Source organism: Talaromyces stipitatus, genomic scaffold (genome assembly GCF_000003125.1).
Source record: "Talaromyces stipitatus ATCC 10500 scf_1105507295511 genomic scaffold, whole genome shotgun sequence".
Lineage (NCBI taxonomy): Eukaryota > Fungi > Ascomycota > Eurotiomycetes > Eurotiales > Trichocomaceae > Talaromyces > Talaromyces stipitatus.
In genome coordinates, this window is record NW_002990119.1 from 499,018 (window position 1) to 510,898 (window position 11,881).

The window sequence follows — 11,881 nt, forward strand, 5'->3', positions numbered from 1 at the left end:
GGGTTGCAATTCTTAATAGTCTTTTACTATTAATTAATAATTATGCAAACGTTGAAAAATGGTGACTGCACATCGCTAAACGCCTACCGTCAAGCTTAATTGCTGCACCTGTGCATTTATGCATATGAGGGTTGCAAACATTAGTCTGGTGGGTAAGACACATTTGGAGCCATCAAATATGCACTGGTATGGCTCGAAAAAAGAATCCAAGGATACTACTACACATTTCTGTTATGGCAAGTAACGACTGCATCACGTATATTTGGGGGCCTAATCTGTGGCTTTATGTATAGGAGGGTGAAGATATCAGTTTATTGGCATCAGACTGTTACACTTTCATGTTTCTGAGGCTTCAAGATAGCGTCACTCGCCACGGGAGATTAGACAAAGTATGTCGCTTTGACTAGAGTATTGGAGAGACTGGCTTCCGTAATTTCTTGAAGAAGGCCCGCGCCGCCGTGGTTCTCGTGGCGTAGACCAGGTGAATAGGACGCTTCGTTGAGGATGCAGCTGAAGCGAGAAACTTTAATATAGACGTAAACGCCTGTAAGATCTAGGCAGTCCCAGGTCTCATTCGGCTTCGGGTTTTGGGACACATCTTACATGAAGCTCAAGCGTTCTCGGATAGGTGTACTTGCCAAATGCACCATAGCTTACATTGTGCATTTTAAGGATAGGCGAATAGTCATCGCACCCACTTTGTGAGTTTGTAATCTTCAAGACATCCATCCCTAATCTCGAAAACGCAAGCATGAATTCTCAATCCTTGAGTGTCAATCTGCCCACTACGAAGGCTATCGTCGTGGTAGAACTGAAAAAGGCTGCAGTCCGCGACGTGCTCATGCCCATCGTCCGTGACGGCTGGGTGCTTGTTAAAATTAAGGCAATAGGCATCAATCCTACGGACTGGAAACATATCGCGTACGGAGCTGCGGACGTCGGGTGCAGAGTTGGATGTGAATATGCTGGTATTGTCGAGGAGGTTGGAAGCAAAGTCACAAATCTCAAGAAAGGTGATCGAATCACAGGCTGGATTCATGGCTCGTAAGTATGAACTTGTACGGTCTGTTTTTACTGGGTGTCTAACAAAGCTTGAGGAATCGCGCCAATCACGAGTCTGGTGCCTTTGCCGAGTATGCTATTGCAAAGGCATCGGTGCAGAGAAAGATTCCAGACAACTTGAGTTTTGAAGAAGCCGCAACCTTGGGTGTTGCGATCATGACTGTCGTAAGGCCAAACCTAAAGCCCTTAGCGAGAGAGATTGAGACAGAGACGTATTCTGATTTCTGAACTAGGGCCAAGGCATGTACAAGCGCCTCAATTTACCAGTGCCCACAGAGCCAGCAAAAGAACCCTTCCCCATCCTCATCTACGGAGGTAGCACTGCGACAGGCATGGCTGGCATCCAGTTCGCTAAGCTCTCCGGGCTTACTGTGATTACGACCTGCTCTCCTCACAACTTCGACTTGGTGACATTCTTGGGAGCAGATGCCGTTTTCGACTACAAGTCACCAACGTGTGCAAGCGATATCAAAAAGTTAACTGGTAACCGCCTGAAATATGCCTGGGACTGTACCGGTGATGGTGCCGGTATTTGTGCCGCGGCTATGTGTGACTCGGAACCAGGTGTTTACGGCACCATTATGCCATCAGATTATGACCTTCTGAAAAAGACTAACCCCATGGTTCACGGCCAAGAGTTCATGCGCGGCTATGACACCATGGGCGAGTATTACTGCTGGCTTGGCCAGACGCCGATCACACCGGACCCCGAAGAAATGAAGTTTTACCAGTTCTTTTTGGAGTTGACTCAGCCTCTATTGGAAAATGGAAGCATCAAACCTGTCAACTTTGTTGTTAATAAGACCGGTAGTGGGTTAGAAGGGGCACTAAAAGGTCTGGAGGAAATGCAAGCTGGCAATGTTAGTGGTGTAAAACTTATTTATACTCTATAATTCGCAGTACTGTCGAAGCTGCAGCACAGGCAGGACGTGGGAAAATATCATGATTAAGTATTTTAGTGATGGTAGCAGTTGAGTACTCAATAAATTGAATTACATTTCATCTTCTTCGAAGGATGCATATCTTACTAGGATTTCAGGTATACTCAACTTCATGATTGAATCATATTCCAGGAAGATAATATTATCTAGCAAAGGACTGGAAAGAAGTTGCCCTGACCTAATTTACATGCCACGACAGACAGTTGTGGCCAGACCAACGATTTCGAGGCTGCGTATTTTATTTCTAAGCACTGCATTGACAATTGATCTTGTATTTTACTCAAAAGCAGTGCTAGCGGCAGTTTCTTCTTGTAAACTCAACTCATGAACAAACTTCTCGCTGCTCTTCTTCATCCTGGTATGCGCATCGCTCCCGAGAACTAGTCTTGAGACATTTCCCGTCAGATGACCGGCCATGCCGGTTCCTGTGCAGGCCTCAAATATACGATCGGCGCCCTTCTCGGGATCGCCCATTTGCTTGCCGTGCACAGTGAGAAACTTGCGAATCACGTTACCAACTGGGTCGTCGTAATGTGGCGGGACAGTGGTCGGATCAGGGCTTGCTTGAGCCAACTGTAATGCTGAGTATCAGTAATTCTGCTTCGAACTCGATCCTATGAAAGTTGAGAAATCACCATACTTACAGCGCTGACAAAGTTGGTGCGGAAATTGCCCGGCTCGACAATCAACACGCGAATGTTATGGGGAGCTACTTCTTTTGCAAGAGACTCGGATGCTGCTTCTAGCGCAGCTTTCGATGCACTGTACAGAGAGCATGCAGGCAAGGGGTCCTGGGCCGCGACACTAGAAACGTTGACAATGGTTCCCGAGCGCTGGGCTCGCATGGCTGGGAGGGCCGCCTGCAAAGTGTACAGCGGACCAAAGAAATTGGTAGCTAGTTGAAGTGTTGCATCCTTCTCACTATTACCCGCGTCAGTTAAATCCTCTATTGCAGCCGACATTTTGATCACGTACGTGATTGTCTCGCACGGGGCAAGAATAGAGTAGCCAGCATTGTTGACCAGATAGTCAATGCGACCGATAGCTTGCACTTTGCTTGAAATACTGGCCTGGGACTCTGTCATGTCCATTTCAATCACAGAGCCTCCTGCCTGCTCAATTTGCTGCACTGCAGCGGCGGCTTTAGTCTTGTTGCGTACAGAGGCCACGACACGATGCCCCGCGCGAAGAACGCGAAGGGCCAGAACAAGGCCCAAGCCGTTGGAGGTACCCGTGATGAGCCACACTGGAGCTGACATTTTGTTATTCTGTTTTTTGTTTTCTGTTCTTTTCTTTGCTAAGTCTGTAGACCGATGTGAGTTGAGGATTGACGAGTTTCTTTGCGATGGGGTGAGTGCGAAGTCCTAAAAAGTGGGATGAGACCGCCACAAAGAAACCACAAACGTCGCTGAATATCCGATTATCCGTACTAATGGAGCGGGGTCAGCTATGAGAAAGGTCGAAAAAGAGAGATTGCCTAGGCCAGCCACCACAATGTAAGTTTATCATATCACTTTCTAAATGTAGTAGTGTTGGTGGTGGAGTCGAGCTGTAAGACCCTGGACGACTGAAGCGGAAAATCTCGGATTAATACGGTATTTCGTTTCCTTTGTTCTTTTTTGCCCTAACTCTACTGTCTAACTGTATTAGGAATTAGTACAAGCCATTGTAAGCTGTCATTTTTATAGAGAGTAATAGTAGAATAGGGAGAAGGATGTTATAACTATACAAGGTTATGAAACAGTATGATAAAAAACTCGCCTCCTATCGCAATAAACACATGTGATGAGCTGATGAAGCTCGAGACTTGGTAGAAAACCAAACAAGAAGTTCAAAATGATATGTTCTAACTACATAACTACTGGTAGATCGAGTCAATTTGGAACTTGGGATTAGCAAATTGCTATACAATATATTCCTGATTACTGAGTAGCTGGTCTGATGGCTGATCTGATATATCTATAGAAAGCCTAAGGGACTCCGAGCTTCATAAATCACGAATGGAATAATACAATGGCAAAATCTTCAGCTACTGGTCTACATGCCCATGATACGAGGCGTCATAGGTGGCTTCCCTGTCTCTTCACCTCTCTTTGCTCGAAATTCGTATTACTGCTGGCTAGCATTTGGCCCCAGCATTTACTAGTTACTTTTCGAGACGTCGTATCAAATATTATGCCTGGGCCTTCGTATTCATCTTTCGAAAGCCACTACCCTCATGAATGCATGCTAGCCCGGAAAGCGAAAGAATCTTCCATTAGAATCATATTTAGAAAATGGGTATAAAGCGAGTAGGGATTGTCTGGCTAAGATGACAATTTGGCAAAGTCATTGTATTACCTTCTTAGAATCAGGATGTCTTCCCGCCTAGCTTTGCGCTTCCTCTGTGCTCTCTCTGTCTTCACACCGCTGACTACGGCAATTCGCCCTTTAGGATCCTCATTTGGGATTCCCGGAAGGAATGCGACGTACGATTATATTGTCGTTGGTGGCGGAAATGCTGGTCTGACCGTCGCTACACGTCTTGCGGAACAACAAAGCGGCAGTGTTGCTGTAGTTGAGGCTGGAACTTTTTACGAGATCAGCAACGGAAATCTGAGCCAGGTGCCAGGCTTAGACGATAATTACATCTCAAAGCGTCCCGATGACTGGCACCCTCTGATTGATTGGGGTTATGTGACAAGTCCGCAACAGGTACGCAGTAGTTTGAAAAATGAGTCTGGAATGGCATCTGTTCTAATCAGAATACAGAGCGCCCTTGATGTGGAAATGCACTATGCACGTGGAAAATGCCTCGGGGGTTGCTCGGCGAGAAACTACATGATTTATCAGCGCGGAAGTAAGGGTACGTATCAAACATGGGCAGACCTGGTTGGAGACGACAGCTACACGCTTGACAACCTGTTGCCATACTTCGAAAAGAGCATTTGCTTCACGCCACCAAACATGGAGCTTCGCTTTTCCAATTCAACTCCTCTCTACAACATTTCCGTGATGGGCAATTGCACTGGCCCTCTATCACTCTCTTATTCAAACTACGCGTTCTCATTCGCATCCTGGTCTATCGAAGGTCTTCAAGCCATGGGAATTCCTCAAATCGATGGCTTCCAGAGCGGTGAACTTCTTGGTTCATCTTATGTTGTATCTACTATTGATGCGAAAACAATGACCCGAGACTCGTCCGAGACTTCATTCCTTCAGAGAGCTCTCAAGTACCCCAACTATACAGTCTATACCTTGACCATGGCTAAAAGGATCCTTTTTGGCCCGGATAAGAAAGCTACTGGCGTCGTAGTTGATACACAGGGTGACACTTATGTTCTCACCGCGGCAAAAGAAGTAATAGTCTCAGCCGGTGTTTTTGGTTCTCCCCAGCTCCTCATGGTTTCTGGCGTAGGCCCGGCAGTGACCCTAAAGGAACTCGGTATTCCCGTCGTTGCGGACCTACCGGGTGTCGGCCAAAATATGCAGGACCATGTCTACTTTGGCCCATCCTACAAAGTTCTAGGGCAGACGACCTCGGCTCTTGGAAATCCAGAACTTTTCACTGATGCCTCTGTGAAGTTCCAGGAAAATGCTTCAGGAATGCTTACAAACCCTTCCAACGATGTGCTTGGCTGGGAGAAGCTACCGGAGCCAATTCGAAGCACTTTGTCTGCAGATGCTCGCCATGCTCTCGAGCAGTATCCTACCGACTGGCCGGAGGTAGAGTATCTTGCCATTGCCGCCTACCTTGGCTACCAAAATATATCCGGTGGCAGCGATCCGCACGATGGCTTCAATTATGCAACTATGGGTGTCGCCATAGTCATGCCGCAATCGCGCGGCAATCTTACAATCACATCGGCTGATAACGCAGTTCAACCCGTTATTAATCCAAATTTCTTCTCCAATTCAATAGATATGGAAGTAGCGATAGCTGGATACAGGCGTGTTCGAGAGTTCTTCAATACAACAGCTGTTCAGCCGTTCTTGCTTGACAGACAAGAAGCGTTCCCAGGTCTTGACGTATCGACCGATGAAGATCTTGCACAAATAATAAAAGAAACCTTCCTGACTATCTTCCACGCCGCCTGCACCTGTTCAATGGGAAAATCAGATAACCCGATGGCGGTTGTAGATGCAGAAGCGAGAGTATACGGTGTTTCAGATCTTCGAGTGGTTGATGCTTCTATATTCCCTATTCTGCCACCAGGACATCCAATGGCTACTGTGTGTAAGTTTCCATTACCCTAGTACTCACTCTGCGAATCCTCGGCTAAGATAAATTTAGATGCATTGGCGGAGAAAATTGCCTCCACAATTACTGGGTCTGAGTAGAAAGTGAAACCCAGTGATATGCAAGTTCATTACTCCCGGCAATATTCATTGTTCTTGTAACGATATATTGCTACTAGAGTCTTCAGATAATAGATTAGATAGTGTCAATTCGATAACCAGGAGAACCAAAAATTCTGCTGGAGGTATTAATCAATTGTCGAGATTAGTCACTGCAGCTCCTACACCCACCTCTGACACTCCATGAGAATACTTGCCGGCTATATCCTACTTACAGTACTAGATCTTTTGAGCGGTAGCAAAATCATACTAACAATTAAATAGAGTCGCTGATGACATCCAGGTAACTATATTGGAGCACTCGCCTATTTCCGTTGTAAAATCTACCAAGGGTACAACGAAATTTCTCCGATGCAAATACAAAAGAGTATAACGAAACATAAATAAGTAAGAAGGGATGACAGCATACTTTAAGTCTTTAGAACACTTGGCGATGGTTACCAGAAATATCATACAAAAATTGTCTAGGCCGAAATCAATCTATTTCAGCTACAGTCTGGAAGGTTCCTTCAATCTGTCTAAGTACATAAGCTTGCTATTCGAGCAAGTCAACAGATCTCTCAAACAAGCTGTTAGCTACAGATCATGAGCGTAGACAGGATTTTAAAAACAAAAGAAGTATAATATTTAAGCCTTCCTGTCACGGAACAAGATCTCATACTTGGGATCTGGGATATCCATGTCAAAGAACATGATATTTTTAGGCCGGCCTCCCTCTTGTAGCTTTAGGTCATATCGCCTCAACAGCTCAATCACCATCAGCTTGCTGATCAAACTGCCCATAAATCTTCCAGGGCACATGTATCGACCGTGTCCAAAATGTAGGCTACCTGCGTAAGAGGAAGTGAATTGCAAACCGTTATGATCCGTTTCGGGATTACGGCGGAGGCGCTCAAAACGGAAACCGTCGAATTCTTCGGCGTTTTTGAGAAATTCCTCAGACATGGACATGGGTACTCCAGCGAATGAAACATGGGCGTCCTTGGGAAGAACATCTCCTGAAAAGAGAGTGTGATCTTTCATCATCTTTCGGTTGACAGAGACTAAATTCTGTTGGTCAGTAGATAGGTACTTGTATGCGTATAAAATACAGCCTACGTACGCTTTGATGGAGGATGAAATCTCTGTGACTCTTTCAGGAAGCTGTCGAGCTTCCACATTTTGGACAGATCGGAGTTAGAAAGACTGGTGATCGAGTTTTCACCTAGGACGCTACCGATTTCTTGTCGTAGCGGTGGTGCCCAATGGTCAAAGTCGTTGGCCAGGTCTAGAATGGCGTTTGTGATGGTGTTCGAAGTTGTATGAGCTGCACCAAAGCTAACACCAGTAAGACGATGAGCAATCATTGGCACAGTTGCATCTTTAGGCTCGGATGTCTCTACTAGCCACTCCAGCGTCGTCACTGTGTCATCTTTAGTATGTGCTGTCCAGGACTCGGGGTTTTCACGACGCCAAGCCATCGTTTGTTCGATCGCTGGGCGGACGAGTCTCCTGATGGTACGGCGAGCCCTATGAATACGGTAGAGGTAAGGCGTAAAGAGTCCTGCAAAGGGTCTTGCCATATCAGGCACAAGCTTGAAGGCAACTGCGGCCATGAAAACATTCTGTGCATAAGTGATCACAGCTGGAACCCATTCCGGATCACGACATATGTCTGGCCCTACAATGGTACGAGCTACCATTTGTGACACAAGTTGCAGAATTCTGGGCTGGGCCACGATGGGAGTCCAGTCTTGACGCTCCTGTTAGTACCAGCGTTTTCTGAGTTTGTAACGAGCTATGAACAAACCTTCATATCGACCAAAATGTTTGTTAAAAGCGTATGATGCCTCGTCCGAAGCGGGCCCAATTTGTTGGCCAATCTTGGCAATGTATTGTGTCTTGATGGCATCAATTGTAGAATGGTTAAAGATCTCGTAATCCAGCGTTGTCCAATCGCCGATAAAAAACTACGTACATGTTAAAAATATCTCGCAGTATAGTGCATGTTTTATCAAAGGCGTGGTGAAGACTTACATCCGAGGTTGCATGAGAGTTGTTGCCGATGGTGCCAGGAAGGTCTCTAATCTCCTGCAGAAAGCGAGGAGGTAGAACTATGGAAGTGCGATCGAGTGATGGGAGGGTGAAGATCGCATCGGGAAACTTCTTAAAAGAGTCGTGTATAAGTTCTGGGCCATGCTTGAACCAGAACCACCGCTGGCGTACGCTCGTGAATAGCTTATTTTTGAGATTAAAGCCCACGAGGGGGTACTGAGATTTGACCTTTGAGCCACGAAGCTGGACAAAGAAGAGGAAGACTAGAACTGCGGCTACTAAGGTCACAAACAGAAACTGTTTGCGGTCCGGATTGTAGGGTAGTGCTTCAACGAAAGTATAAAACATGTTCAAGTCGAGGATTGGAATTGAACTTTGATACCATATGATGAAAGGCTTGAGTATGCAGACTAACTATTGAAGTTTTTGCGTGCTTTATACTTTTCTACCTTCCTCCACCCCTCCATTCCCCTCGAGATACAGTATTACAGATTTAATAGGTTTGGAGCCTACTAGCCCTTAGATCTAGTAACTCTGGGGTTTGATAGCCCCTCAACATGGTGGCCTCTTGGCTGAGGGCCCCTAGACTTTATCTAATACAGTACATTTCCGGCAGAGAATAACAGTCTATTTTGATAGCTTACCCTCTATCTTTGCAGTTTGCTAATTCCGTCAATTTCGAATTAGTAAATCTTCTTATTTATTCCGGCAGTACTACAATTTTCAGGGATGTAAAACAGTCCTTCAACAATACAAGATACGGCCCCCATTACAAGTATTTTATTTTAAATTACAATTACAGATTACAGATTACATTACAACACCTTTCAACGGACAAGCGGAGGTTCGAAGAGAGATCGATAACAATCACGAGCTGTTGGAAGCAGGATATTCCGAATCAGACATTATTAATTTATTAGTGTACATTAATGATTAGAGAGCCGACGAAAATGACGCAGTGTGTTGGTTGATCTATGCAGGGCGTCGTTCGTATTCATGACTATGCATTTTTAGCTCAGCCCTGTATCTAGGATAAAAGCAAGGAAATTAGGGCTACGTATGTACGCTTTGACGCTCGTAAAAGTAAAAAATAAAGCCACGGCAGCTAAGCTAGCGTGAGGTTTAATCAAAAGTATATCGTAATGTAAGATACATGCATGCAAGCTAAGTAAAACCCCTACAGAACTACTCGAAGACGACGTTCCCCCAACGATCGTAAACGAACTCTTCGAACGTCAAGACTGAGGAATCGCATGTGAAACATCATTTGCTCCTATATTAACGAAATTATTGAATGATCATGTAACGTTGCTATCGGCCCGGTCAGGGTTCGTGTGCTGATGACCTCAACAGCGAAAAGTAGTAGTCACCAGAAGATCCGAATTTGTCCAGTCTGGGCTAGAAAAAGAAAAAGAAATACGTAACGTACAAGGGTAATCTCCGTGCTCTCTGCAAGACCTTTTCTGGTTCTCTCTCTTCCCTTACAATCTTCATCTCTAACACACCACAACACAAACTTTACACTAGAATCTTACAATCATGACAATCATCAAGCGTCAGGTACGCAGATAACTGATGCTGACATGTCCTGTCGAGACTAACGTTTGTCTAGTCCTTGGTCCTCGAGAAGGCCCGCGAAGCTCTGAAGCAAGCCGAAAGGCTTGTGAACTACCTCGAGGAAAACGGTCACGAGGAGCCAAACTTCTCGTCAACTTCTCCTCCTCACCCTGAGAATAATGAATATGACTCTATCCGTATCGACTTGAGTCAGACCGCACAGGATCTTATGCTGCTCGCCAATGGTCCTTTGCAATGGATTCGAACTTTCTGCTGCTGTCATCATGATCTTGCAGCTTGGCAGGTTGCGTTGCGCTTCAAGTTCTTCACTATAGTGCCGTTGGACAGGCCCATTTCGGTTAAGGAAATGGCTACACATGCGAAGATGGATGAAGACCGTCTACGCCGCGTCATAAAATTCCTGACCACCCAGCGCTGCTTCCAGGAGTTAGACGACGATAAGTTTGAACATACTTCCTTGTCCGCTTATATTGCACGAAATAAGGATATCGAGCAATGCTTTGCTTTCGAGTAAGCTTTTGATACTCTAGCTGCACGGTGGATATGTTTAATATTAACAAATATGTAGGGCTGATGAGATGTTCGAAGCATCTTCTTTGACGGCAACATCCATTGAGAAATTGCCTTATAACTCTGTGGCCGAGTACAGTGCCTTCAACCTCAGATTCGGGACTTCTCCCTACAAATGGTATGCGGAGAATCCTGAGCGCGGAGCACGTTTTGCCTCGGCAATGGCTGGCCTTGTTCAAAGTATGTTCTCGGACAAAATTTTATATTGCATCAGCTAATCAGTGTAATAGTGAACAGAGATACCACCGAACTGCGTGATCGATTCCCCTGGGGTAAGCTCGGCAACAAGAAAGTTGTCGACGTGGGCGGAGGAAGTGGACATATTTCCATTTATCTGGCAAATGTGAGAGGGAACCGAGGAAACTGATGTTGTACAGCCGATGATCTGACTACACGCAGGAATTCCCCGAACTCAGCTTTGTCGTTCAAGATGTCAATACCGTTATGCTCGAAGAGGGTCCCAAACGAGCGGACTTCCCTCGTGTTAAGGATCGCGTCTTGTTTATGCAGTACAGTTTCTACGATCCACAGCCCATCACCGACGCTGGGCTCTTCTTTTTGCGGCAGGTGATCCATAATTATCCCGATGATGTCTGCGTTAAGATTTTCAAGTCCTTCATCCCGGCTCTAGAAAAATGTGATCGAGGCACCAGTTTGCTCATCAACGACATGGTTCTACCCCCTCCAAATACGGAGCCAAAAGTCGAGGAGCACCATCTCCGACAAATTGATATCCATATGTTGAATGGATATGCAGCAAAGCAGCGGACGCTTAGAGAGTTCCAGCACTTGCTTAAGCAAGCCGATCCGCGACTTGAGGTATGCCATTCGATGTAAATTATTGAACTTGCTGTTAACTCTGTGTAGGTAATCAAGGTGCATGGCAAGGGCATAATGGGCTTGTTAGAAGTGAAGTTTCAGCAGTAATGGATAGCCTTTGGAAACTCGTCATGTTTTCTTACTTGTGCGAATTCTCAAACAGCTAGTGGCATGATTTCCGAGAGATTACAGCTTTCGCAATCTGCTTAACCTTGTCAATTAAAGTGTCTAAGTAGTCTCGTGCATTAATTTCACCACATAAACTGAATCCAGTCGCTTGTCGTCCGAAAGATTAGCAGCTTATATTATCTAATTTGTCATTTCAATCAAAACCTTCAACTTTCTATGTATGTTGATTCGAGTTTCCGTAGCACACTATCTAGATGACCGAGTATAGAGCTAAAATTGGGCATATCCTTACCCCCTGTATGCGAAGTTATCCGAAATGGAACCGTACAGACATCCACTCCCATGTTTTTTGCCCACTCATCGAGTTGAATGCCGTCACGGGCCAGAGGCGAAGTGTTTGAGCACTTTCT

The 11,881-nt window shown here is 45.5% G+C and overlaps 5 protein-coding genes across 5 annotated transcripts; 3 read left to right on the plus strand and 2 right to left on the minus strand.

Annotated features, from left to right (window-relative positions):
* Positions 1–751: 751 nt before the first annotated feature.
* On the plus strand, positions 752–1,955 carry TSTA_098970 (alcohol dehydrogenase, putative; the record flags this gene model as incomplete). Its single annotated transcript, XM_002485835.1, has 3 exons — positions 752–1,044; positions 1,098–1,227; positions 1,296–1,955. The coding sequence occupies 3 exons, from the start codon at positions 752–754 to the stop codon at positions 1,953–1,955; spliced, it is 1,083 nt and encodes a 360-aa protein (XP_002485880.1).
* Positions 1,956–2,252: 297 nt separating this feature from the next.
* TSTA_098980 (short-chain dehydrogenase, putative) lies at positions 2,253–3,355 on the minus strand. Its single transcript, XM_002485836.1, has 3 exons — positions 2,979–3,355; positions 2,648–2,924; positions 2,253–2,576 (listed from the first exon to the last, which is right to left on the minus strand). The coding sequence occupies exons 1-3, from the start codon at positions 3,260–3,262 to the stop codon at positions 2,280–2,282; spliced, it is 858 nt and encodes a 285-aa protein (XP_002485881.1). The 5' UTR covers positions 3,263–3,355; the 3' UTR covers positions 2,253–2,279.
* A 1,003-nt stretch (positions 3,356–4,358) lies between these two features.
* Positions 4,359–6,323, plus strand: TSTA_098990 (choline dehydrogenase, putative; the record flags this gene model as incomplete). The annotated part of the gene is made up of 3 exons (XM_002485837.1): positions 4,359–4,697; positions 4,755–6,219; positions 6,277–6,323. The coding sequence occupies 3 exons, from the start codon at positions 4,359–4,361 to the stop codon at positions 6,321–6,323; spliced, it is 1,851 nt and encodes a 616-aa protein (XP_002485882.1).
* A 645-nt stretch (positions 6,324–6,968) lies between these two features.
* Positions 6,969–8,723, minus strand: TSTA_099000 (cytochrome P450, putative; the record flags this gene model as incomplete). Its single annotated transcript, XM_002485838.1, has 4 exons — positions 6,969–7,384; positions 7,444–8,073; positions 8,131–8,290; positions 8,358–8,723. 4 exons carry the CDS (start codon positions 8,721–8,723, stop codon positions 6,969–6,971), a joined length of 1,572 nt encoding a protein of 523 aa, XP_002485883.1.
* A 1,191-nt stretch (positions 8,724–9,914) lies between these two features.
* Positions 9,915–11,450, plus strand: TSTA_099010 (O-methyltransferase, putative; the record flags this gene model as incomplete). The annotated part of the gene is made up of 6 exons (XM_002485839.1): positions 9,915–9,935; positions 9,988–10,463; positions 10,522–10,707; positions 10,761–10,866; positions 10,923–11,342; positions 11,391–11,450. 6 exons carry the CDS (start codon positions 9,915–9,917, stop codon positions 11,448–11,450), a joined length of 1,269 nt encoding a protein of 422 aa, XP_002485884.1.
* Positions 11,451–11,881: the final 431 nt, after the last annotated feature.

Coding starts and splice junctions, on each gene's coding strand:
- TSTA_098980 (XM_002485836.1), bottom strand. CDS start 3,262: ATGTCAGCTCCAGTGTGGCTCATCACGGGTACCTCCAACGGCTTGGGC. Junction 2,925..2,978: donor GCCCCGTGCGAGACAATCAC/GTACGTGATCAA, acceptor CGCGGGTAATAG/TGAGAAGGATGCAACACTTC. Junction 2,577..2,647: donor GCACCAACTTTGTCAGCGCT/GTAAGTATGGTG, acceptor TCAGCATTACAG/TTGGCTCAAGCAAGCCCTGA.